Source organism: Suricata suricatta, chromosome 7 (genome assembly GCF_006229205.1).
Source record: "Suricata suricatta isolate VVHF042 chromosome 7, meerkat_22Aug2017_6uvM2_HiC, whole genome shotgun sequence".
Lineage (NCBI taxonomy): Eukaryota > Metazoa > Chordata > Mammalia > Carnivora > Herpestidae > Suricata > Suricata suricatta.
The window spans coordinates 100,816,369-100,844,358 of NC_043706.1; the positions used below are offsets into that span (position 1 = coordinate 100,816,369).

The following is a 27,990-nucleotide window of genomic DNA, read 5'->3' on the forward strand; positions in this document are numbered from 1 at the left end:
CAGGAGAACCCTGGACCTGCTGGACCTGGACTCTGGCAATATATTAAGGTTATTTCTAAGTGATGAGCATTATAGATGTTTTCATTATATATGTTTTACAAGAGAAGAAAGCAGAATGCTATAATGGAGAGAGCTTGAGCTTGGAAATGAGAAAGCGGTTCACACCCTGTATTACAATCATTTTCTTGGGCAAATTATTAACCTTACAGAGATTCAGCTTCTTCACAGGACTAATAGAATTTGTGTTACAGAATTATTTTGAAGACTAAACAAATTAATATATGGGACATACTAAGAATACCTAATACCACTAAGGACTCCGTAAATATTACATGTGACTATAATACAAAACCAGTTTCTATAACATAGCTAAGAGAAGAAATACAGAACTCATAATGCAAATGAAATAGTTTATTGAAATAATTACTAAACAATGAGGTGTTGGAGGTATGATTTAGACATTTTAGAAATAAAATTACAAGTGTTTAGAGAAATCAGATTCATAAGTTGTATTAGGGAGTTTAATATTTAAATTTGGAAATAAAGTAAAATTCCATAATCACTGACATGCTTAATTCTTCAAGGAATCTTCTCAGCTGTAAAGACTTGAGAAGCTTGCCTCCTGGCCTTGAAAAGGAATTAAAAAAAAAAAACCTGTTAATTTTAAGCAAGAAGTCCATTATTTAGAATATATAGTAATTATCTAACATAAAAAGTAAAATCTGGAAAATTTTTTCAAGATAATGAAAATTCCTTAAGAAAACTTACAACTTCAAACTTAGGTGATTAGGAATAAACATTTTTAAAGCCAAGCCAAAAAAAAGAAACAAAAATACCAGATGAAGACAAAACAAACTAAAATGAAAATGTCACTATTTTAAGGAATAATGAGTCAAAAGTAAAAATGCTAGCTTACAGTCAGAAAGAGACATGTATAGACAGATAAAGAAATTATCTCTTTCATTATGGCCTTAAAATATCATTAACAAAAACTTTTAAATGTGTTCTATTTTCAGAACTTGAGTTACAAATCAAGGCGAATTTACCAAGCTAATTTAAAACAAAGTTAAATCAAGTTAAGGGTGCAAGGATTACACAATGGATGATGGAAAACAAAGAATGCAGTGATGTAATTTAACTACAATGTAACAAAATATGAGAACAACTGAGGAACATGGCTATTAAGTAGATTTGTATGCATTACTGAACTGAATTTCACCAGGATTTATTTTCTAACATAAATGCTTTCACCTAAAGAAGTACTCCAACATCTACAACAGTTTACACTTAATCAGATACTCAAAATATGGCAGAAATGTATTAAGGTAATTATAAGATAGCTGCCAAGATAAAAATTTTTTTGAAACGTGATTCCTCTCCTTGAATAAGAGCTGCATGATTATTGCCATATTATACTTAATTAAGCTCCAAATATGAAGAACAAAACATAAAATTCAGTTACAAATATCTACATTTTGGGATATTTTAAAATACTAAATTTGTTCTGAAATTTCTACACTAAAATAATAGTTACCACGTAGGAGGAAAAAGAGATTTTAGAATGAGCTATAAAAAAAACAAAACAAAACAAAAAAACAAAAACAGAAACACCATGAAATAAAAGTAAAGTTATTAATGTGCCCTTATTTAAAGCTGCACATTTCTATCTAGTGATATCCAGATCAGTCAGTACATCAGTATTTACTTAATTTCTACAATGTATAAAAACACTGTTAAAATGACAGAATAACTATAAGACACAGTGACTTAAAAAAAAAAGAAAAGAAAAACAAAGGGTTCAAAGCGATATGCAAAAACAATGTAAACTTTTTTTATTTTTCAAAAATAGTATCCTACATTTTCAATAATAAAAGTGAATTGTTCACACATAAGCTTAGTTAGCAAGCATGAAATGAGACTTCATATCCTCACGAGGAAGCAATACAGGGCAGGACTCTGGGTGTGACCTCTTGTTACTTAGCAGCTGTGTGGCTTTTGGCTTTAGAAATGTAGCAACTTTTCTGAGCACAGACATCCTTATTTGTAAAATGGGAATAACAGTGCCTGCTCTATAGGGCAGTTGTATAGATATTAGTTAATATATGTGCAAAGTGCTTATGACAGTGCCCAGCATAAAATAAGCATTATAAAGTGTTACTTTTATTAAAATTATAATTATACATCATATTATCATTTCTTCTCTATCTGGCACTATTGCACATAGTCAGCCAAGTTCTGATTCTTTCAGTTAAAGACACAGCTACTTTCCATGACTGAAAAAGAAATAAATAAACAAACAAATAAAGAAAAGCTAACTAAAGTGTTCAGCCAGGCTCCATGATAATATTTAATATCACCTATGCTATCAAAAGTTATCTATATACTGATTAACAAGCATTTTGATATTTCATGATTAAAATTAATCAAAACAAACTCTTAATTATAGAGAACAAACAGATGGTTACCAGAGGGATGAGTGGAGAAAATGATGGGGATTAAAGGTACAGTCATCCTGATGGGCACTGAGTCATGTATAGAATTGTTTTATCACTATATTGTACACCTGAAACTAATACAACTGTATGTTAACTGTGCTGGAATTAAGATAAAAATAAAGTTTTTAAAAAGTCAAAAAAAAAAAGTAAATAAATAAAATTAGTTACTCTCTAACTTCATGCAGCCAAATGAATGATAGGGTGAAAAAAATGAATGCAATTTTGGCATTTAAGTCACTGCAAAGAAACTTTTAAGATATCATGATTAACTGAAGACCTCTTAAAACAACCTTAGCCTTTATATCCCAAGTTGTGAGGCTGAAAAGATTGCTAGTTCTCATTTCCAGCAATTTCAGTCCCATAATCCTATTACTCTTCATAAATGCTCCTCTCTAGTCCTCTCTTTTCTCCTCAGAGGGAAACAAATCCACGTTGAGTACTCGAATAGGAAGTTTTTTTTTTCTTTAAAGATTCTGGAAACTGTCTATTTTCTAGACTTGATATGCCACAACACAGCTTCAGTTTATACCAGGTAGAGGAGGGTTTTCAACCCCTCGAAATTCTTCTGTAGTGTACCATTCATCACTTAACTGCAAGGGATAAAGAGGCAACTGTACTGAAGTTAAATTCTAGAACTGTGTATATCCAGTAAGTTCAAGTGCATAAAGCAGAGCCTGAAGAATCATATGTAATAAGCAATAATTATATTAAAAGACCAATGTACATTAGGTCTCCTTAGAATAAGTTAGGTTGTCTTAGACCATATATGTTGCCATTTTCATTACCTGCCCAACATTAACAATTAAATTATATATTATACAGTTAAATATTTTTATGAAGCTCTGAGTAAGGTATAAGAAAGTCATAGGTAGGGTACCTGGGTGACTCAGTGGGTTAAGCATCTGACTTCAGCTCAGGTCATGATCTCACAATTCATGAGTTTGAGTCCCATATCAGGTGAGCAGGAGCCCCGCTTTGTGGGGTCTTTGCAGTGAGCCCCGTTTCTCTCTCTCTCCCTCTCTGCCCCTTGTGGGATTCATCTCTCTCTCTCTCTCTCTCTCTCCTCTCTCCTCCCTCTCTCTCTCTCTCTCTCTCTGTCCCTCACTCATTTGTGCCCTCTCTCTCTCAAAAAAAAAAAAAATAAATAAAAGAAAGTCATTAGGTAGCATTTAAAATTTAAAGATGCCCTTGTGGGATTCATCTCTCTCTCTCTCTCTCTCCTCTCTCTCTCTCTCTCTCTCTCTCTGTCCCTCACTCATTTGTGCCCTCTCTCTCTCAAAAAAAAAATAAATAAAAGAAAGTCATTAGGTAGCATTTGAAATTTAAAGATGTCTACTCCAGAAGTTAAATGATACAAAACCAATATATCTTTGCCAACTTAGTAATGGGATCACATTGATTTTAACTAAAAATTTTACACTCCCATAAGTTCAACATGTTCAAGTTTCACATAATCAAATATGGAGATACTTACAACTTTCTCCTCTGAAGAAAGAACACCCTCTACTGCCACTATCTGGTATTGCTTATGTTTTAAATTTCCTACAAATTTCCGAAGTTGCTTGAGATTGCTGGCCTCCATGTCGTGCTTTAATAGTTTCTGCATTTCTCGAGAAGGACATCCAGGATCAAAGATTAGTAAACATAATGTTCGGTTTTTTCTTTCTTCAATTCCAACAACTGTTCGACTATGTCCTATCAAAAAATAAAATAACAGCTATATATTGTTGTGTGTGTCATAACTATTTCTGTATGTATAGACATAAGTTAGTACATATACATACACTACATAACATACTCTCTGTATGTAGTGTGTGCACACGTGTGTTTTGAATATAAATACTGTCAGTCCCTCTGACATGTAGGTATCTGAGCTCTTTCACTCTGTAGACACAATAGTTTTAGTTACATTTCCTAACCTTCAGTTTTCTTTTGTTCAATTTTTGTTTTTTAAAGGCTCATTACATGTCTGTTGTGTCTATGCCTATGTCAATGGTGGCACAAAGCCATATACTTTAGTTTTTCTTTCCTAATCCCTTGATCTTTCTTATTCAAATCATCTCAGATGAAAGCATTTGAAAATGACCGACCATAGAACAAAACCTCTCATGATTCCAAAAGGTTGACAAAAATAAATTTATACTAGAATTTCAATGGGAAGGGTTCTATCTTTATAGCTTATATTCCTAAATGATGAAATCCTCAACATTTACTTTTCCTATTCCTGTTGATTCAAATCATCCATTCAACCAAATTTATCAAGTATCCATGTGCTAGGCACTATTCCAGAAGCAAACAGAACAACATTCCTGCCTTGGTGGAGTTTATATTCTAAAATGAGGAAATGCCCTATAAACAAGGTAAACAAGTAAGCATATATTGTGTTAGATAGAAAAAATAAAGCAGGGGAGAAACACAAAAATGCCAGTGGTGAGAGTTTGAGTTAAGATAGGATTTTAGGGGCGCCTGGGTGGCTCAGTCAGTTAAGCGTCCAGCTTCAGCTCAGGTCATGATCTCACGGTTTGTGGGTTCAAGCCCTGCATCAGGCTCTGTGCTGACAGCTCAGAGCCTGGAGCCTGCTTCAGATTCTGTGTCTCCCTCTCTCTCTGACCTTCCCCTGCTCGCATTGACTCTCGCTGTCTCTCAAAAATAAATAAAAGACCATAAAAAAAAATAAAAAATAAAAAGAATTTTAAATACAAGGTGATCAGGGAAGGCCTCACCGAAGTGACACAGGTGAAAACCTAAAAAAGTAAGGGATGAACAAGAAAGGAAACACGCAGCCCTGAATATGCCAGGGATAGTACCCTTGGTTACCTAAGAAGGTACTTTAATGACAATTTAGCTCTGAAAATCAGACTAAGGTCAAATACTCCCCTCCTCCCTATCAAAATCTTAACCTGTCCTAAAGCAAGAGCCAACTAGTTTCCTATAAAGGTATTATCTTATAAGTTAGACCTAGTATCTATGAGCTATACCAACCTTGATGCTGAAGATAGATAGGTGGTTTAGATGTACAAATTACTTTTGGACTCCCTTCTCTCTCTGAAGAATAATAGTTCAATATCCACTCAAATAAACGAGGATGTGTACCCAAAGGGCCAGTTGACTTATGAAAATCAACAATGTGGCACCTATAAAAAAAATTGACAAAATGGATTTGGAGAATATTTTTTAAAAAATTTCATGAATGGAATTGTCAAATGCAAAAAAATTTAATTTAGAACTAATTTGATCTCATCAGTATTATCCTAAGAAGAAAGTAAATATAAATATTACTGTCATTTTATGAATAACTATTTAAATAAGTTCATAATAAGGCTGATGACTCATCTGAAAGTAACAAACCTTTTCTAACATATAAATTTCCACAAATAGTAAATGAGGACCATATTTGGTTTTTAAAAGTCATCTTCATATAACCTGAGACAAAACTTTCTTTCTGAAATCTCAAAACCTGATGATCAATTAGAAGTGAACTTCTAATTTTATTTACACCCATCAAAAAGATCCTAAACATTTTTCCTGTCAGCTCTCACAAATTCCAGTAATAGACAAGAACACCTGCAAAGATCTTAGAAAAACCCTGTATGTGCTCCTACCCCCTAGGTAACCAGAAGCACTGTTGACACTTCTCAGCAACTATTTTTAAAAGGTCAGGTATAACCAAAAGCAATGAAAAGATTCACTGTCATTTTAAAGTACAGCACAGATATCCTGTCCTGTCTCTCCTCACAATAAAATCTCCAAATACACCAAAACTATAGTGGTTGCTTTCTTTAGCCTCAGCAAGTTTAGTGTTGAGAACTTAAAACTGATTACTATTGAGTTTCAAATGTTGAAATGAATTTCTGGATAAACTATTAAAAAGCAGGTAGTAGGTACAGACCTTTTAGGTTAGAAAATGGACTGCATGTTTAGATTTAGAATTTGAATAGTACCCTATAGGACATAATTCATAAACAACAAAAGGAAGACATTCAAGCAAGTAGTAAACAAATTCAAATAGCATTGAAAACGTTTAACTCAAAGATTAAACTATTCCAGGTACTAAGAAAAAAGTTGGATAGATCAGGTATTTTAGAAAGAGATTTTCCTTTCCTTAAACATGAATTAAAAACTCAGTACAGGGGCGCCTGGGTGGCTCAGTCAGTTAAGCCTCCGGCTTCGGCTCAGGTCAGATCTCACGTTCGTGGGTTCGAGCCCCGCATCAAGGCTCTGTGCTGACAGCTCAGAGCCTGGAGCCTGCTTCCGATTCTGTGTCTCCTTCTCTCTCTGCCCCTCCCCCTCTCATGCTCTGTCTCTCTCTGTATCAAAAATAAATAAAACATTAAAAAAAAAAAAACTCAGTACATGATATAATATATATAACCTCAAAGTGTGAACAGATTGGCAAGAAGAAAAAAGCAAAATAAATAAATGTAGGGGGCATTAAAATAGTCCTTTTGATTTAAATAATTCAAGAAAGTCATTATACAAAGTTTTCCTATTTGAAAGTAAAGAAATATTTTTACTGCTGAATCTAATCAATTAATATGGTAGAAATGATGTAAAACAAGTATAAAGGAAAACACAGAGCCATGAGGCTTAATGGTTAAACTTTCCATTAAAGATGATCACAAGCATCTATCTCTGTTCCCTCTTGAAAGCCCAACAACAAAATACTGAAAGAGTAAGTGATTCAAACACCCAAAGACAAAGAGAATGGAGACAGACAAATCTGCCCTGCATTTTTGGAAAATCAAAAGCAGAAAAGGAAACATAAAAGTGAATGCAAAGAAACAGACAACGGTCTTAAAATTCCAGAGAGGCTAGAACCTTAGAGGCACTAGGTACTGGGGAGAGAAGTAATGTGGCTATAAATGTAAAATGAATTGAAAGTTTGCATAAAGAAAGCAAATATCTCCTTAAGCACCCCCTCCATCAATGTAGGAGCTCAAGGCAGGAGAGTGAGAACTCGTCTTCTCTGAATGGCCTCTGGGAAAAGATCTCTTCCTATATTGAAATTTGAGCAAGCTTCTACTTAATAGTCTATAAATGAAGTCAGCTTATCTGCAAGCTTCATGCAATCCTATAAGACCTTTTCAGTGCCCCAGTCCTTACTCTAGGAATGGACAACTAAGGATTTATTAAAGTTAGAAGAAAGCCCTCAAAATGCAAAAGACTAATAAAATGGTCATTAAAAACAATTAACATGGGAGAAAGTACAAAATGCAAGGAAGAAAAAGAAACAAAATGTTGGCAAAAAAATTTTTTTGGTACCATAAAAGACTATGATGCTTTGAAATTACCCCTTAAAATTAAAAACATGATTGCTAAGATATAAAGTTCAATAGAATTGTTGGGAAATAAAGTTGAGTAAATCTAGATAAACAAAAAAAAGATGAAAAATGAAACATGACCAATAAACTTAAAATCAAAGCTCACTGGCCAACTAACAAAGTTCTGGAAAGAATAAAGAAAATGGAGGGATCACAGTTAACCTCTGAACTCTTAGTACACACCAGTGACAGTTCTAAGGACTTTATGACCTCATTTAATATTACTACTACTCTAGGGGCACCTGGGTGTCTCAGTCGGTTGAGTGTCCAGTTTCGGCTCAGGTCATGATCTCACGGTTCGTGGGTTCAAGCCCCACAACAGGCTCTGTACTGACAGCTAGCTCAGAGCCTGGATCCTGCTTCAGATTCTGTACCTCCCTCTCTCTCTGACCCTCCCCTGCTCGTGCTGTCTCTCTCTGTCTCTCAAAAATAAATTAAAAACACTAAAAAAAATATTACTACTACTTTATGAGGCAGTTACTTTTACATGGCCTTTTTATCAGTGGTGGCACAAGGCTACAAAGTCTTACAGCTAACAAGCAGAAAAGTTAGAATCAATTGTAGGCAGTCAGACTCCAAAGTCCAAGCTCTAAAACACTACACTGAGACCTTACAACTCACAACTCTGAATTCAGAAGGAAAAACAAATGCCCAATACAAGGAATTGAAGTCTCACATTCACAATGAAATTTCATAATAGCAGGACTAACAGATGATGCAAAAAAACTTCTAGAGAAAATAAACAGGGTATACATAAAAGGAATGAAAATCAGATGACATCTTACTTTCCTAATAGTAATATTGATTGCTAGCAGTCACCAAAGTAAAAACTGAATTTGATCTGAAAAGGCCTTTGAATTTAGAAGAATATAGTCACCAATATTATCATTTAAGTAATAAGGACTAGGCATCTTTTCTTAGAAAGCTAGTGAAAGATGTGTTTAAGCAGAAGAGTAATCCAAAAAAGAAAAAGACATGGCATCCAGAAAAAAAAAATCCAGATTCCATTTCGAGAAAACAATGAAGAAATGCGAGAGGATTATAGCTTTGAAGGGGATCTAGGAGGCAAATAATCCAGACTAGAGCAAAGACAGTAGAGGGCTTCAAGGAGGTGTTCAGAAATAGGAAAGCCCCAGATTATGTAAATGGACTATTTAGAAAAGCTTGAGACCATGATGCAGGCAAATAGTCAAAGGAAAAAGAAAAGGCAATCCTTAATTCAAGTAAATTTTTTAAAAGTTTTTCAGGGAAGGAAATAAAATTGGCAATGAATAATGTTAATAATCATGATGTAAACTCTGACTTTAACTTAATAAAATTGAAATTTTATCAAATTACTAGGATTGAGGGTGAACACAGGTAGGAAATGTGAGGGAAATGCAGCAGACAACATCACAACAAAACAAAAACAAAAAAATAACAGGCCTGAGAGCATATTATTTAGAACAATGGTAGTAACGGCTGCCTCTGAGAAACGGGACTTGAGAACAGAGAGAACAGGAGACAGCGACTGAACTGCTGGTTTTCAGAAGAAGTGTCCCAGTGCCACTTAAATTTTATTTTTTAACGAGGAACAGAAAAAACAACAAAGAAAGCCTCCCAGATATGACAATGGCTTTAACTTGGACTTTCAGGTACATACTTTACCCTTAGGGAGGTCAGAAGTGTATACACTTCACATGCTCCGATCCAGGCCTTTGTTCCCTGTAACCTGTTATTAAGTTGAGAGGCACCCTGAGGATCAAAACCTTCTTTCCATGCGTCTTCAATCATAGACTGAATTTTTGGAATGCAAGGAATTGACATACCTAAAATTATACAAGCAAACATGTTACATGACAGTTACCAAGTCCTGAAATTATCATTTAGCAGTATACCATATACTCTGAAGGTCCTACAACACAGTCTTTAAGACAATCATTCTTGACATTTTCTATTATTAACATTTTCTCTTTCTTCAACAAGAATTCAGGTTTTTAATGTAAATATCCACTAAAACACTTCCTCATTAAAACTATTAATTGTGCATACTATTTATTAACTCATTCCATATTATATGTATAGTTGATCCTTGAACAATGCAGCAGTTGGGGCATGGACCCCCTGCACAGTCAAAAATCTGCATAAATGGTTTTGCTCATTGGGGTGCCTGGGTGGCTCAGTCGGTTAAGCCTCTGGCTCCGGCTCAGGTCAGATCTCACGTTCGTGGGTTCGAGCCCCGCGTCAGGCTCTGTGCTGACAGCTAGCTCAGAGCCTGGAGCCTGCTTTCGGTTCTGTGTCTCCTTCTCTCTCTGCCCCTCCCCCTCTTATGCTCTGTCTCTCTCTGTATCAAAAATAAATAAAACATTAAAAAAAATTTTTTTTAATGGTTTTGTTCATCAAAAACTTCATTATTAATAGCCTATTATTGACTTGAAGCCTTATGAATAAACATACACCTACCAGTCAATTAACACATATTTTATATGTTATACAGATTATATACAGTATTCTTACAATAAAGTTAAGCTAGAGAAAAAAATCGTAAGTAAAAAAAGAAAAGCATAAGGAAAATACATTTACAATACTGTACTGTAAAAAATCCTCTATAAATGCATCTATGCAGTTCAAATTCATTTTTTCAAGGTCAACTGTATGTTATCCTATCAACTGACAAGTTCAGAGTATTGCATTTCACATACCTTTCAAGCAATCATCATAAGCATCATTTCGCAGTAATGATGAAAGTAGCATTTGGAAATTTCTGTAACCACAACCCCAACCTTTGTCACCAAAAGATGAGTGAAAGTGATCCACCTCTGTAGAAAGCCACACACGCCTCACCTCTGTGGCAGCATTCTGATAGTATCTATAAAGTGCTTCAATAATTCCTAAAATAGAAAAGAGATTTAGAAGATATAGAAGTGTAAACTAACATTTTCTATGGCTGTCTTATACATTTCTAATACCAGTCTCTTCCTCAAGGGTCTCATCTAAATCCTGTCAATTCCATTTTTTTAAAATCTTTTTACTGTCATAACTTTAGTTCATGTCTTTCTTGTTACTACTATACAAGTTTTCTAACACTAGCATACTACTAATTACATTGAATTGAAATGGTTTGCACCTTTCATTTCTGTACCTACCAGGCCAAGCACATAAAGTACTCCATTGAATGAATGGTATTATTATCTATTATTATACATCCTGTTGGACATAACTCTCTTTGGGGCTCAGTCCTAACCAATTTGCTCCTAAATTAAAAACTTCAATAACTTCCTGTTACCTACAGAATGGTTATAATCCATGGTGTACAAAACCCCACAGCAAGCTACCTTCTAACTGACTTTTTTTCAAACCATTCTTCTTGACATAATTTTGGCTGTGGCCTAACTGAACACATTAAGCATTTTGCCCATGGAATTTCCATGCAATTATAATATTTGATAAGCACCTTTTATATACCTAGAACTATGCTAAGTACTAAAATTACAAAAAATATAACAATAGTCCTTGAAATCTCATGGACTCAGTCTATTATAATAGGTGTTACAATATGGATAAACAAGGCGTTGGGACAGGGTATATCTGACTCTGTCCCTTCCCTCCATGCAATCCTGTAATAACAAAATACCCTACCAATACTCCAAGCATCAAATGCTTTTGTCTTTATAGACCGCTTTCCTGATTCTAAACCCAAATACAAAGGTCCTCTTTCTCTGAACCCTCACCACATTTATTTGCTGTGCCTCCTAGGTACTAGCCATACTCTATCATGGCAGAACACTAGAGTTCTATGTGGATACTGTATTTACTCTACAGATTCTGTGAAGCTTATGGGCAGGAAGGTCTTAATTGGGTAGCCCACACTTTGTCATATAGTATGTGGCACTCACTGTATGTGATTCAGGAAATTACTGAATTCTTTTCACTCGAATGAGGGTATCCTATGGGGAAATGGGTTTTGTCCTTAAAAGATAAGAGTCAGTAAAACAAAACAAAAAAATGAGCCACGTGTTGTAGTTCTGTCTAGCATAGGAAAGATAGGAATATATATAACTGTTTCCAAGAAACTTTAAAAGATAAGACTTACAATCAAGAAAAAGAACAATTAAAATGCTATGTAACTGATTATTAAATACCACAGCATGGAATGGATACTTATAAGTAAATTATTTTTAAGTGAATTATTTGTCATAAAAATAGAAGTACAGAAGTTTAAAAAAAGACACATTTAAAATAATTATTTGAACAGTCTCACCTAAAAGTATATAAACTATGACTTATAAAAATTAAGCAAACTTCAAATGATTTTTATTATTATTTCACTGAAACTTCATTTGATATGAAATATCAAAATAATGACTTTGATGTTTAAGTACTCACCAGAAGTTTTTGTTTTTCCATCATCAATACCAATAGCTAGAGATTCCATCATATCGGCTTTTCTTCTATGAAATTCAGATGGATGCATTCTTCCCCTATTGACTTCTATCTCCATATTACGTAGCTGCTGTTGTTTGTATCCTCCAGAATTATCTAAACCATATTGTCTCTATCAAACATAAAGATAAAGGACTTAATTTTTATGTCTCTATATCTCAATGAGGATGGAAACTTGCAATTTTATTTTGAAATGTATTTTGAAACATTCTGGTTTATAGGCTACATAAATCAACTTACAGATTTTTATTAAAGACAAATCACACACACACACACACACGCATGCACGCGCGCTTGCAGGCAAATCCCTGAGTTAATGACAGCCTTTCTCCATAAACCATCACCATAGTGAGAGATTTGCTTTCTTTGTTGTAGAGAAAGCAGAGAATCCTGTCTTCCTACTAAACATACCAAAAAAGGCAGAGGAGTCTGAACATAGCACTGATTTATTTAAAAAACCTTGTCAGTACTTCATTTGATTCCCAGGCTAGCTTATGAAGGGCCTACTTAATCCATACTTCATTCAGGCAATAATTCTACATAGCAAATGAACAGGGTTTTTTTGGTTTTTTTGTTTTGTGTTGTTTTGTTTTGTTTCTTGCACATTGGATAATCTCAAATGTCTAACACAGCCTCTGTGGAGAAAGTTTTGAAATCCAAACAACTTGCATAGTTACATAACAAACTCCCTTAAATACTGGAAACCTTATGTATTGATAATGTTAAAAATTATGTAAGGTAAAGAAAACTTAGAAAAGCCAACCTTTTTTTCCTCCTCTGAATCCTGGTGGGAAAATGTTTTGCAAATAAACAAATCACCAAAGAGAAAAATAGCCTAAATTAGATATTCCAAAGTGAGAATTACACAGTCATATGTGAGGTGTCTGAGAAGAAAAACTCAGAAGTCAAGTAGATCTGAGAAAATTATGATATGTACAATGCACATTAGTATATTAAAGGTTTGAGAAATCTTGAAGTATAAAAACCTGTTTAATTGAATACTTTCAAACCTATCCAATCATAAATCCTATTTATTTATACATAATCCTATCAGCACATGGAAAAAGAACATTTAGAAACTCTGAGAATTATTAGCACAGATAACACCATAAAATAAACTGAGGGGAGAAAAGGAAATAAAGAGCATAAAAGTATGTTTGCAAAGTATAGCTTAATCTAGTTTGGTCTGAAACAATTGTACAATTTTGCAACATCTTGCCTTTTCCTTCTAGCCACAGTCCACAGCAAATTAGGACTGAAAAAAGTAGAAAAATCTATTAAAAATTTAAACACATTCAGGGTGCCTGGCTGGTTCAGTAGAGCATATGACTCTTGATCTCAGGGTGAGTTCAAGCCCCACACAGGGCATGAAGACTACATTAAAAAAAAAGACAAAAAACCTACATACATATACATATATATATAACTGCTGCCAGTTTAGTTCAGCAGACACTGCTATCAACCTAAGATTAAGTCTCAGTATCATCAAAAACGCATTTTCTAGGCTCTTTTTAAGTGCCTGAATTGCAATCACTAAAAGATTAATACTCAGACAGGAGAGTAAATTGATTAGGACTGAGCTTCAGAAAGAGTAATGTTTAAGTATCTATACAAACACTTAAATTTTGAGTCTCAGTTCCCTAATTTGCCCTATCAACTTACATATGTTTGAATCCAGGCATTTCCATTTAAAACAGCCTGAACCTGAACAAGTTAAGCTACATAAGTACTCTTTCTCCATTTCTTCATCTGTCACTCATGGACTTGTTGCAAAGATTTTGAGATACTATATATGAAGTGCTTATCTCAGTACATGACCAGAGTAAGTACTTATAAATGGTGGCTGTTATGAATTATAAAATGTATATGTAAAAAAAGTACTTTGGAGGCGCCTGGGTGGTTCAGTTGAGCAGCCGACTCTTGATTGCGGGTCAGGTCATGATCTCACGCTTCATGGGATCGAGCCCTGCATCTGGCTCTGTGCTGACAGTATGAAGCCTACTTGGGATTCTCTCTCCCCCTCTCTCTGCCCCTCCCCTGCTTGTGCTTTCTTGCTCTCTCAAAATAAATATTTTTTAAAAAGTATTTTGTGTATCAACAAGGACAAAAATAATAAGACTGCAGTCTTGATAGCATGTTTGAAAAGAACGCCACCTAAGCAAAATATTATCATTGTTATTTAATCTTTGTACCTGCAGCTTCTGAAATTCTCCCAGTTCTTGTTGTGATTCTTCAGATCTCCTCTTTCTGTCTTCTTCTTGTTGAAGTTGGTGAGCCAATTCTAGATCTCTAGAACACTGGACTCTATCTATGCCTATTAGATATATTTAATGTTTAGATGTTTAGAATGTTTAAAATAAAATAACTACTGAATATAAATCGTACTTATTATGTGTTAATTCATATTTTTAAAATGGAATATATACTATTATTTTGATATTTATTCATGATTATGATGTCATGGAAACACTGTTTTTAGCAGAACTGGAACATCTTCCATAAGCTTCCATAAGTGGTTCCATTTGAACCACTACTATTCACTGAGTAGTTAGGCTGTGACAAGTATTCTTCATTAATTATCTCATTTGATCCTCATAACAACCTTAGGAAGTTACGTTTTATCTACTAAGGAAACCAGAACTTAGAGAAATTAAGTAATACTCTTGGTGTTCTTTACTAACACAAATAAGGCAGACTGGCTTTTAAAATAAGCTGAGGGAGGGCGCCTGGGTGGCTCAGTTGGTTGAGCGTCTGGCTTCGGCTCAGGTCATGATCTCACGGTTCCTGGGTTTGAGCCCAGCGTCAGGCGCTGGGCTGACAGCTCAGAGCCTGGAGCCTGCCTTCAGATTCTCTGTCTCCCTCTCTCTCTGACCCTCCCCTGCTCACGTTCTCTATCTCTCTCTCTCAAAAATAAATTTAAAAAATATTTAAAAAATAAATAAATAAAATAAAATAAGCTGAAGGGAGAAAAGGAAGTAATGAATTATGTTTGCAAAGTGCCACTTAATTACGGTCTGGTCTCATACAAATAGTACAGCTTTGCAACATCTTGCCCTGTTTCTCTCTAGCCAATATCCCACCCATCCATTAGTCAGTGGCTTGTAGCCAGCATCTTCCTTCCCTGACTTCTCCAATTTGATTGTTTAATTATGTATTTGAATATTCTTTCTTTCCTTTCAAATCTCTCAGCCTCTATTACATCTTCCTATTTAGTTATCTGGTCCCCACTTTCACTGCTAGAGATAAGCAATTTACAACTGATTTTTAGTGTACTTTTGATGCTATCTACAGTGATTCACTCAGGCCATATCTTTCATTATTCACTATAGGCTTACAGAATACTTTATGTACCCATACAAAGCCTGTCACAAACAAAATAAGAATTAGTAGACATACAGCTTCAGAGAGTTATTTTCCCACTGTAGTTAGGAGAGAACTACTAGAATAGAGGGCTGTACCATCTTTACTCCAGTAATTCTCATTTGGGGATTAGGCGGAGCCAGCAAGGAAATGCCCATGAAAATCACTGACTGATATAAGGACCGATAATAGACACTGAAGACTCCTGAATTGACAGGAGGTAACAATGGAACTTAAGAAACTAAAATCCGGATAAAATACAGTTGGTTTCTCTTAGGGTCTACTTTGTATTGTTTCAATGGAACTCTGAAACTCATATAGAATCTTTCTACTTTTAACGCACCACAATGATTACTTAATCAATGCTACTATTTAAAAAGATGGGAGGAGGAGGAAAAATTGTGTAGAGTCACTTACAAAACTAATTAAGTGGTAATATCAGAAACTGGGCAAATTGCAAACAAACTTGAAAACCATTTAAGTCATATGGTTCATGACTACTTTTTTAAAATTTATATGCCATATGACAGCTTCCTAGTTCCTCAACATTTGTTGACCAGATGTTAAATTGTAACTTCTAGCTGCTGAAAGAATGGCCTCAACTTCATTAAACATATTTTTTATATTGTACCAAATTTCACTGTTTTCTCAATATTGGTGTTCTGAGGCAAAACTCTGGGGTAAACCCCAGGAGTTAAGTGTTGGTTACAATAGTTCATCCAATACAACTTTTCTGTGAAACAACTTCTAAAAAGCTGAAGAAACCTTAGAATTCCTTTAAGGGACATTTTTTTTTAAATGAGCACGCTTTTTCTTCTCTATATCACTACTCTAAAAATTAGATGTATCGTAGGAAGTAGAAATGAAATCATGAGATTCTTATTTTGAATTATTTCAACATACCTTGTCCAAAGCTGCTTTCTTCTAAATGTAAGTCAACATGTTCCTGGAGAATATGGTAATTTGTACAGATGAGTCCACACATAGGACAGTCATACAGTGGTTGATCATGGTCTGTTTTAGAGATATAATTCAGTTGGTTTTATTTTTAAAACTTTTAGATTTTTCACCCTAATATTGTTCACTGCCCACTAACCTTATTATATAAGTCAAAGCTCTTTGTAGTTGGATTTAATTAGCTATTTTCTACTTTGAGGGTCAAAATGGAAGACTGAGCATAAGTACAAATCTCTTACCACTATAATAAAAGAAAAAATTACTAATAAACATTCAAATCTGTAGTCAAAGCAAGAAAAGAAAATTATAAAGGAAAATCAAAATGGTAAATAGGGGCCAGTCTAGATATGAATTTTAGGGGCTAAATTCTTAGTGCTCTCCCTCCAAACTAAGTGGTGAGATGTGAAATTACACATAAAGCACTCAGCATATAGCTTGGAAGTGGGATCATACTGCCTGCTCGGGCGCAGAAGATCAAAGAGCTGCATTTATCAAGGAGCACTGCAAGCGGAGAACTGCAGCCTGCCTGGAACAGCAGCAGTATTTCTGCAAGGCCAAGGCCTGAGGTTGGACACAGAGGAGGAACCCAGAGTGAAAGCGCTGAGCTGAGCAATCCACACATGTAAGGCCTGGTCTGGGAGCGGAAAAACAGTATTTAGAAAGTAGCTGAGACTGCTATATAGCTGTTTATTTCCACAAAGTGGATGTGGCTCGTCTCATTTTAGCTGGATCAGCTGACTCTAAAACTGGACTAAGTCAATCTGATATATCCGGTCAGAGGCTGCAATCAAAAGATTTAAAACTAGTTGATATATCTTATGGTGGTGAAAATGAAAAACAAGCTATTGAGTTATCCAAGGTGCAATTTATTCAATACTTGGGTAAAATCAACCAGGACACAGATAAGTACTGTTTGAAGCTGAAGATACACTAAAGGTTTTGGAAGTGGGAGCTGTAAAGATTCTAATAGTTTATGAAAATCTGGATATAAAGGAAATATTCCTCACTGTCAAGGAGAAAATTCTCTAACTGCAGAATAAGATGACACATTTCATTTCACTGACAGGACAGGTACATGAGCTGATTGAGAGAACATGTCCCTGCTGGAACAGTGTGCTCACAAGTATAAAAAATTTGGAGCTACACTGGAAATTGTCACAGATAGGTCATAAGAAAGATCCCAGTTTGTGAAAGGATTTGGTGGATTTGGAATTATCTTGCAATACTGAGTTGATTTCCATGGAATGGAAAATGAAGGCGGACATGATGAATTTTTTAACCTTGATGACTAATCGGTAGTTGACATGAGTCCCACAAAATGTACCTCACTCTGCAGCCTCTAACCAAAGAAGCATAACTCTGCTGGAATCCAAGCAGATTTCTGCCTTAAAATTGGACCATTTTCAGAACTTAATCCAGGAGCACTGGATACTGAAAAGAAAACTAAAACAAACCAGACCCAACCCAAACCCAACCCCTTGGCTTTGCCATGGTGTCAATGTTGCAACCTAGAACTAAGTTCCTAAATGCTACTTTGGACTAATTTAAAAAGAAACCTAGTTTTTACTTTTACTTGATGATGAAATTGGTTGCACTTGTATTTTATGAAAATAAATTTTTAACCTTCATACACATACACAAACATAATTTAAGTGCTATAAATCTTCAAAAGTTAATAAAAGTGATGGTATAGAAAAAGAAATGCTAGAGATCAATCACTTGGGCTTATTAGTAGGCTACACATGACTGAGGAAAGAATGTCTGAGTGTGAGGATATGACAAGAGATATTTCCCAAAATGAAATGAGAAATAAAATTTCCCAAAATATAAGGTGAAAAAGAAAAAACAATCCCAACAACAAAAAAACCCCAATACCCCACAATATCCAAAAACTCTGGGAGAACTACAAAAGGTGTAACATACACAAAATGGGAACACTAGGGGAGGAAAAAAAGAAACAAAAGTATTACTTAAAGCAATGACGACTGAGAACATCCCCAAATTAATGTCAGACATCAAACTATAGATCTTGGAAGCTCAGAAAACACTAAGCACAGTAAATGCCAAAACAACTACATCTAGTTGAGAAAATAAAAGATAAAAAAAGATTTAAAAAAAAGATAAAAAAAATCTTAAAAGAAGCCAGAGGAAAAAAACACGTTACTTATAAAGGAACAAAGATAAAAATTACATAAGACTTCTCAGAAGCCATTCAACTAATAAGAGACAGGAGTGAAATATTTAAATTTTCCAGGAAAAATAATCCCCAAACGCTACCAATCTAAAATTCTATATCCTTTAAAATAATCCATCAAAAGTGAAAGGGAAATAAAGAATTTCTCAGACAAACAGAAATTGAGGGAAATTATTGCCAGTAGACCTGTCTTGCAAAAAATGTTAAAAAAAGTTTTTCGGAGAGAAGGAAAATGATATTGGTCAGAAACATGGATATCCATACAGGAAGAGAATCAGAAAAGACATAGGCGAAGTTATAATAAAAACTGTGATTTTCCTCATTAATTTATATAAGACATAAGATTATTTAAAATAAAAATAGCAACAACATATTCAATTACATGTGTATATATATGTATGCTTACATTTATGTGAAATAAATGACAATGACACAGGGACAGGGGAAAGAATTAGGAGTATTTTATTATTATAAGGTCCTCGTACTCATATAGTCATATAGTGTTACTTGAAATTAGACCCAGATTAGTTGTTAATATATATTGCAAACTTTAGGCCAAGCACTAAAAAAAAAGTAAAAACAAGTATAACTGATATGCTAGGAAAGGAGAGTATTAATTGAGAAAGTAACATCTCTTGCCTATTACCAGGAATAGAAGTCCAAACACTGCATCTTGACATCAGAATCACCACGGAAAACATGCAGTCACACACTGGACAGAACACTTAATCCAGAGTAAACATAGAGGAACACGTAGAGAAGAGAAGCCGCATGATCACCGTTAGTACTAGACGTTAGTCTGCAATGGCCCAGGCTTCCTTTCCAGCAACCATCACAGGGTAATTGGTCCGGACACACCTCTACTGGGCCACAGAATGAAGGCCAGCGGATAGACCTGGCAGGCGCCATATGATACACATGTTTAAGCAAAGTAAAACTACACACTGTTGCCCGAAACAGGGAAAGGTGTTTCCAAACACAGGCTGTGAGGACTCTATCTCTTGATAAGAAAGTGTTCTGGGCCCAAGGTTCATTCTTATGGAGCCAAGTAGGGTTGTTAGAAAGACTGCATGTGTGAACTGTCTTTCCCAACATAGATAAAATGAAATTATATGAAATGCTCAATTAAAACACAAGACAGAAAAAATGTAGAAAATAAAAGCAGCAAAGAACAAGGGGAACAAATAAAAAACAGTAAAAAAATATGGTATATATATTAATCCAACTATAAGAATAATCACTTTAAACATCATTGGTCTAAACATACCCATTAAAAGACAGACTGTCAGGATGGAACAAAGTACCTAAATGTTGTCTACCAGAAATCTGCTTTGAATAAAAATACACTTATAGATTAAAAGTAAAAGAAAGGAGAAAGATACAAACAAACAAAGTACCAGGAGTAGCTCTATTAATTTCAGAGGGCAGATTTCAGAACAAGGAACATCATCCAGGATAAAGTAGGGTACTACATAATGACCGAGGGTTCAATACTTCAAGAAGACATAATAATCCTTAATGTGTATGTGCCTAACAACAGAGTGTCAAAATATATAAGGTAAAGGGCACCTGGGTGGCTCAGTCGGTCAAGCGTCAGACTTCAACTCAGGTCATGATCTCACAGCTGGTGAGTTCCAGCCCGGCATCGGGCTCCGTGCTGACAGCTCAGAGCCTGGAGCCTGCTTTAGATTCTATGTCTCCCTCTCTCTCTCTCTCAAAAATAAAAACAAACATTAAAAACATTAAAAAAAAGAAACTTAAAGAATTAAAATCATACAATTTCTTCTCTCAGATTGTTTGGGATTCTCTCTCCCTGTCTCTCTGCCCTTCCCCTACTTGTTCTCTCTCTCTCTCAGTAAATAAATAAACCTAAAAAAAGATGTAGTCTTAAAAAAAATAAATGATAATGAAAGTACAACTTAAAGTTTATTCAACAGAGCAAAAGCATTGCTTAGAAGGAAACTTAGAACAATGAACACATATATCAGTAAAGAAGATAAATCATCTAAGTTTCTACTGCAGGAAACTAGAAAAAGAAGAACAAATCAAATCCAAGATAAGCAGAAGAAATAATAAAGAAAAAAAAATTAGAGCAGAAATCAATGAAAGAGAAAACAGAAAATCAATAGAGAAAACCAATGAAACCAAAAGGCCTCTACCCAAGATAGGAAGAAAAAAAAGAACACAAATTGTTAACTCCAGAAATAAAAGGGGGCATCACTACATGTCCCATGTACATTCAAAATAGAATAAAGTTATATTATGAACTATGACAAAAATTTGTAAGCTAGATGAAATGGACCAAGACATGATCAAGCCAATTAATATAAAACAAAAAAACAAAACAAAACAACAACAACAAAAAACCCTCATGTAAAAACCTAACAAAAAACATGATACACATGAGAAAAAACACAAAATTCTAATGAAAGAAATCAAAGAACAACTAAGTTGAGAGGTATTTCTTGTTCATTATAGGAATACTCAATATTGCCATAATGTCTATTCTTCCCAACTTGATCTATAGATTCAATGCAATTCCAATAAAAATCCAAGCAAGTTATTTTATGGATATCAACAAATTGATTCTAAAATGTATGTGAAGAGGCAAAAAACCCAGAATAACAAACACAAACAATATTGAGAAAGAACAAAGTTAAAGGACTGGCACTGCCTGACTTCAAGACTTACTATAAAATTACAGTATCAAAACACTGTGGTACTGAAAAAAGAACAAATACATCAACGGAACAGAGCAAAGTCCAGAAATAGACTAATAACCCAGTCAACTAATCTCTGAAAAAGACGAAAAGGCAAAATTATGGAGCAAAGAAAATATTTTCAGCAAATGGTGCTGCAACATGGGGACATCAAAATGCAAAGAAAATGAATCTAGATTCAGATCTTAAATCCTTCACAAAAATGAACTTGAAAATGGATCACAGACCTAAACATAAAATGCAAAACCATGACATTCCTATAAGAAAACATAGGAAAAAACTTAAATGACTTAGGGTATGGTGATGACAACACCAAAGACATAATCAAGGAATAATATAATTGATAAGGTAGACTTCATTAAAATAAAAAATTTCTGCTCTGCAAAAGACAATGTCAAAGAGAATAGGAAGTCAAGCCACAGAATGGGAGAAAATATTTGCAAAAGATACATGTAATAAAGATGTTATCCCAAATATACAAGAACTCTTAAAAATCAGCAATAAGAAAACCAAAACTCAGATTAAAATATGGGCCAAAGACCTTCACAGATATTTCACTGAAGAAGATGTACAGATGGTAATTAGGCATATGAAAAGATATCCATGTTATGTTAATAAGTAGCCCTTAAAATTAAAATTGAGATACTACAACACAAATATCAGAATGACCATAATCTGGAACTCTGACAATACCAAATGCTGGTGAGGATGTGGAGAAACAGGAAAACTCATTCACAGCTAATGGGAACACAAAATGGTGTTGCCACTCTTTCAGAGTTTGGCAGTTTCTTGTTAAAACTAAACACACTACTCTTATACAATCCAGTATCACATTCCTTGGTATTTACCCAAATGAATCGAAAATATCTGTCCATATAAAAACCTATATACATGGATGTTTATAGCAGCTTTGTTTCTAACTGCCAAAACTTGGGAATAACCAAGGTGTTCCTCAGTAGGAGAATGGATAAATATACTGTGGTACACCCAGACAATGCAATATTATTCATCCCTTAAAAAAAAAAAAAAAGCCATGGGGCGCCTGGGTGGCTCAGTCAGTTAAGCGTCTGACTTCAGCTCAGGTCATGATCTCACGATTTGTGGGTTCGAGCCCCATGCTGGGCTCTGTGCTGACAGCTGGGAGCCTGGAGCCTGCTTCAGAACCTGTGTTTCTCTTTCTCTCTGCCCCTTCCCCGCTGTTTCTCTCTGTCTCAATAATAAACAAACATTAAAAAGAAAATCTATCAAGCCATGAAAAGACAGTAAACTGAAATGCATATTACCAAGTAAAAGAAACCAATATGACCTTCTGAAAAAGACAAAACTATGGAGATAGTAAAAAGATCAGTGATTGCCAGGAGTTAGGAGTAGGGGAGGAATGACCAGGTGAAGCACAGAAGATTTTTAGGGAAGTGAAACTACTCTGCATGATAACTAAAATGGTGGGTATTTGTTATTACACATTTGTCAAAACTTGTTGAATATATAACACCAAGAGTAAACCTTAATGGAAACTGTGGACTTTGGATGATAATGATGGGTCAGTGTAGGTTCACTGATTATTACAAATGTTACCCCGATACAGATATTAATAGTGAAAGAGGATGTAAGTATATGGGAACAGTGAGTACATGGGTATTCTCAGTACTTTCTACTTAATTTTGCTGTGAAATTGAAACTGTTTTAAAAAATAACACTTATTGTTTTTAAAAAAAAATGAATCTAGACACTCTCCTTACACCTTTTAAAACATTAACTCAAATGAACACAGACTTAAATGTAAAATTCAAAACTATAAAACTATATTCTGGAAGACAAGATAGGAATGGTGACTTTAGGTTTGGTGATGAGTTTTTAAGTACAACATCAAAAGCATAATCCATGAAAGAAGAAATCAAGGAAGTTGCACTTCATTAAAAGTGAAAAGTTCTGCTCTAGGAAAGACAATGTTAAGAGAATGAGAAGACAAGTTCCAGGCTGGGAAAAAAATATTTGCAAAACATATATCTGATAAATCAGTTGTATCCAAAATAAGGAAATTACTCTTAAACCTCAACAGTAGGGAAAAAGAAAGGATTCTCAATGTACTGTATGCATCAACAACAGAGCCTCCAAATACATGAAATAAAACCTGACCGAGCTGAAAGAAAAAATAGACAAATACACAATTATAATTGGGAACAGCAGCCCACTTTCAAAAACTGGTAGAACTGCTCAACAGGAAATTAGCAAGGATACAGAAAAGTTAAGTACAAACAAAATGATCTAACTTACAAATTTAGAACACTCAACCCAACAACAGCAGAATATACTTTTCTTTCCCAAGTGTCCATGAAATATGTACCAAGATAGATCATATACAATATCTTAGGAGATAAAACAAGTTTAACACATTTAAAAGAACTAAAATCACAGAGTGTGTTCTCTGATCATAAAAGAGTCAAACTCAGAACCACAGAATATCGGAGTCCAAGACAGGTCAGATGCCACTGAGCTAGTGGTAAGTAAAAGAATGCCCTTTGGAAAATGGTCTGAGTGTATTTCTCCTCAGAAAGTTTTAAAACTACTCTCAACATAGCTAAAACATTTATTATATGAAATAAAATTCTTTTTCATAATTGTATTTTTATATTGCAATAATAGCAAATGAACATACTATAAATATGAACTGAATTTCAAACACATTTGCAGTAATCTGATTTACAAACCAACTTTTAGGATACCACATATTAAACCGAGATTACTGTTACTTATTACATAAAATGAACATCTTACCTTCTGATGGAGTGTCTAAAAGATTAGCATGTTTTGTTTTCACATGATTTTCCATATCTTGACTACAATCTTCTATTCTTCCGCAGAAGGGGCATTCTGGAGGACTATACGTTGTTTCATAAACTGATCCTTTTATTTTGGATAGGTCACATTCTTTCTCCTTACTTTTGCAGAACTTTCTAGATTCAGTTAAGTTCTCTGAATAAAAGGCTTTCTGTTTTAAAGTACCATCATTTGGCAGGCTTTGAGCTGAAATTTTTGGAAGATTAGATGCACAAGCTGAATGGACACTAGAATTAACTTCCATTCTACATTGTAAGGTGTTGTCCTTCCTGTTATCTGAAGTTCTATACTGTATTGTATTGATCCTTGCAAAGCTTCTTTCTAGTTCATTCTGCTCGAAATGAGCAGTTTCAATATGAAAACACATTTCATCATAATTCACTCCTGACAACTTGCAAAATGGACATATAACTTCATTTTCCATGTGAACAATTAGAAGGTGAGCCTTCATGTCTGGTTCCGAGGTTACTGTTTCACCACATATGTCACAAGAAAGCATAGTACATCAGGGAGCTAGAAAAAAATATAATTCTATGTTAGGTTTGAAAGCAAGACTGAAGAAAAAGAAAATGTACTTTATAAAATGATTTGGAACAGATTTTAAACAAGTACTTATTTATAACTGGATTGTTTAGATGAAGATATTTTCAATGAACTTAACTTTTCTTTAAATACACAAATTTATTTACAAATCTGAAACAAAATTTCACTACTGAATTTCAAGTTTATGGTTTCAATAAAACAAAGGCAGTAATAATTCAAGTTAAAACACATAATATTTAAAGTATTTCAAAATACATGTCTGGTCTGAGATAGAGGAAAAAAATGTTTATAAAATTGTCCAAGTAAAATAACTCAGGAAAAAACTAAAGGCAACAACCTTATCAACTGTTGGATCTAAATACAAAACCTTAAAGTTGTTAACAATGGGGAGGGTAAGTAAACACATCTTAATCACAGTAGTTAACCGTTTAAAAACTTTAGGTATATCGAAGTAATTTAAGTACACTATTATTCTATCTGGAGGAAACCCTGGCTCTCAACCTAAAGAATAAAAACAGAGGCTCGCTCTGCGTGGATCCAGTGTGTTGGTGGGGTCTGTGAGCCCATACTTATATAAGCCCGTGATAAAGCCCTTTGCTTTTGCATGCATGATTTTGGTCTCCCTGGCGGCCTCTGGTTTTTGGGGGCGATATTAAAATCTGGGCATAACATAATGGGGGCTCTCCGGGATGTCCCCCCCCCCCCAGAGCTCCTGGGACCCCGACACGTTGGGCCTAATCCCGGGCTGGTATCCCTCTAGAATGAAGTAGGCGGACTCAGAAGAACCCTCAACCTGGTGAGGTGATCCAGATCCAGTCGATCAGCTTAAACTGACCCTCAAGAAGACTTTGGCTCCACAGATCTCCAGCCCTGCTCCAGCCACACCCCGGAAGCTGGCTGGTCTAGCATGTCAGAAGCCTAAGGAATCATCGGTCCAGTAAAATAAACTGTCCTGTCTCTTTGCCATCGGACTGGCAAATGTTGCCCCAGAAAGCGGGGGAAACAGCAAAAGTTCCTGATAGGATGTTCTGTTGGTATTAATTGCCTCTGATCTGGGCATGGAATTTTAACACGGCAAAAGGTATGGAGAGCCTACGCCTCTACCCCCAGACTCTAATGGGCCACTAGATGGCCTGCCAATTTGGCTCAGGTTAGTAATGTAGAATCATAAAGGCTTATTGCACTTATACACCCAAGGATCCTGAGCAAATCGGCTGTCATTCTTACTTTTGTAAACCAGGCAGCACCAGATATTAGAAACCCTAACAGAGACCCTTACCAAATTAACCATGGAGACTGGTGGAAATTGGGTAAACTCCTCCCCATGCCCTTTACAGAGTAAGAAATTCCCCTTACACCAAGAAGGGCTAGGCCAGGCTTTAGGGGACCAATGTCACTTCTATGCCAATAGTTCAGGAATTGTACAGGATAGTCTAGCTGTGGTTCGCGGCCACCACAAGAGAGGACAACGAGGAGCCAAAACCAAAATTGGTATAATTTTAACATTTGGCTCTGGTATCAATAAGATCACAGCATTTGTCAAAGAGCAGGCAAATGCTATTCTGTTAATGGTCTTAAGAGCATGTAGCTTTAAACCAGAACAATGGTGACATAGCTGACCAAGGATTGGGTCAATTACAATATGGGGGAATGTAAGGATGCAGGTCTGAAACTGACTCCATGAGACAATTGAAGGGCACACATTGCCCAAGGCAGAAGGGAGCACCCTTGTAACACCCAATCAGGAAAGGCCAGCTAACACCTTTAACATGTCTAAGGGTGGCCCTAAAGATGGAGGCTAAGACTAGTCACGCCCTACGTGAGGGTCCTGGGCCCACTCTGTGATTGGTCAATACTCTAAATGTTGTGATTGGGTCCCGCCAAAAGTAACAAATACTCTAGGCAATGTGAATGGTTAAACCTGCTGTCGATAATATTGTATAATAATAATTGGACCACTGTACCTATGTCACAACTTTCTGTAACTCCCCCTTCCCAAACTCCTAAAAGCCCTACCCTGCCTTTGTTCGGGGCTCGCTCTGCGGGGATCCAGTGTGTTGGTGGGGGTCTGTGAGCCCGTGCTTATATAAGCCCGTAATAAAGCCCTTTGCTTTTGCATGCGTTTAAAAAAAAAAAAAAAACAAAGAATAAAAACAGAGCGACCATGGTAGAAAAGAGCACCCATTCCAGAGCCAAGAGAATCAGACTACAATTTCAGGTTTCAAAATTTTAGATAAGACATCTCATCTCTTTGAGGTTCAGTTTATAAAATGAATTGTACTAAATCAGAAGCACTTTAGGATTTTATGGACTAATACTGGATGCCGACAAAAGGTGATTTTGTTAGGAATTTTTAAAAAGCAATGACTGCCACAAGCTTCGTTCAGCTAAGGATTATTTAAAAACAAACAGGAAAAGACAAATAAGGAAATTATTCCCATCATTTAAATAAATTTAGTTTTATAAGAACTCCCTATATGGTCCTTATTTTTCTTATTCTCCTTCAGACAAGTGAAGATAGTCTTCGATTTTAGAAGGAAATTCTCCCAAACTACCAGGGGAACAAACGTCACGCTCAGTTTCTTCTTTTTCCGGGGCTGGGACACGGCTAGACACAGAGGGTATACGCTTGAACTCCCAAACACTGTGATCAGAACAAGTGGGTGAGAGATAGAAGGAGGCTGGTGACAGGTGCTAGGGTGGGTAGGTGCTAAGAGAAGGCCTAAGGGCCGAATGCGGCAAGGCCCTGTGTGCCCAAAAGTCGGCGCCAATGTCCAGGAACCAAAACCAGCCCAGACACAGAACGGGTTAAAGTTTAGGCCGGGATGGAATAAGGGATGGGACCGTTAGTTCCTACCGGCCCGAAGATCTGTCCGCGGCCACACTGTCCTACTCTTGGCTTCAGCCGTTTCAGGTCCGCCGCTGAAGCCGTCCGGCTTTCGAGCAGAAAAGGGCAGGCGCAGCGTCGATTACCTTTACCCGCCTCAAAGACTGAGGCAGACCTTCCCTATATTCAGAAGTTCACAGTTAACCAAGAAACAACTGACGGCTCCAAAATACTTTCACTTCCATACATTCAAAAAAGCTCTTCCTCTGTCCCCGGGAAGGAAAAGACTCCCAGCATGCACCGCTCCGTGCCA

General features: G+C 35.6%; 1 protein-coding gene and 1 pseudogene across 3 annotated transcripts; one reads left to right on the top strand and one right to left on the bottom strand.

Moving 5' to 3' along the window:
- Window positions 1-396: 396 nt before the first annotated feature.
- ZUP1 (zinc finger containing ubiquitin peptidase 1) lies at window positions 397-27,939 on the bottom strand. Of its 3 annotated transcripts, none has more exons than XM_029945022.1 (10): window positions 27,708-27,939; window positions 24,245-24,820; window positions 16,502-16,612; window positions 14,431-14,552; window positions 12,182-12,350; window positions 10,498-10,686; window positions 9,459-9,624; window positions 5,478-5,629; window positions 3,970-4,190; window positions 397-627 (listed from the first exon to the last, which is right to left on the bottom strand). In XM_029945022.1, the coding sequence occupies exons 2-10, from the start codon at window positions 24,804-24,806 to the stop codon at window positions 580-582; spliced, it is 1,740 nt and encodes a 579-aa protein (XP_029800882.1). In that variant the 5' UTR covers window positions 24,807-24,820; window positions 27,708-27,939; the 3' UTR covers window positions 397-579. The 3 variants fall into 3 exon arrangements, with proteins under 3 accessions (XP_029800882.1, XP_029800885.1, XP_029800884.1); XM_029945024.1 differs by lacking the exon at window positions 397-627 and adding an exon at window positions 659-2,569; XM_029945025.1 differs by lacking the exons at window positions 24,245-24,820; window positions 27,708-27,939 and adding an exon at window positions 20,319-20,348.
- On the top strand, window positions 16,878-17,847 carry LOC115296390 (annotated as a pseudogene).
- Window positions 27,940-27,990: the final 51 nt, after the last annotated feature.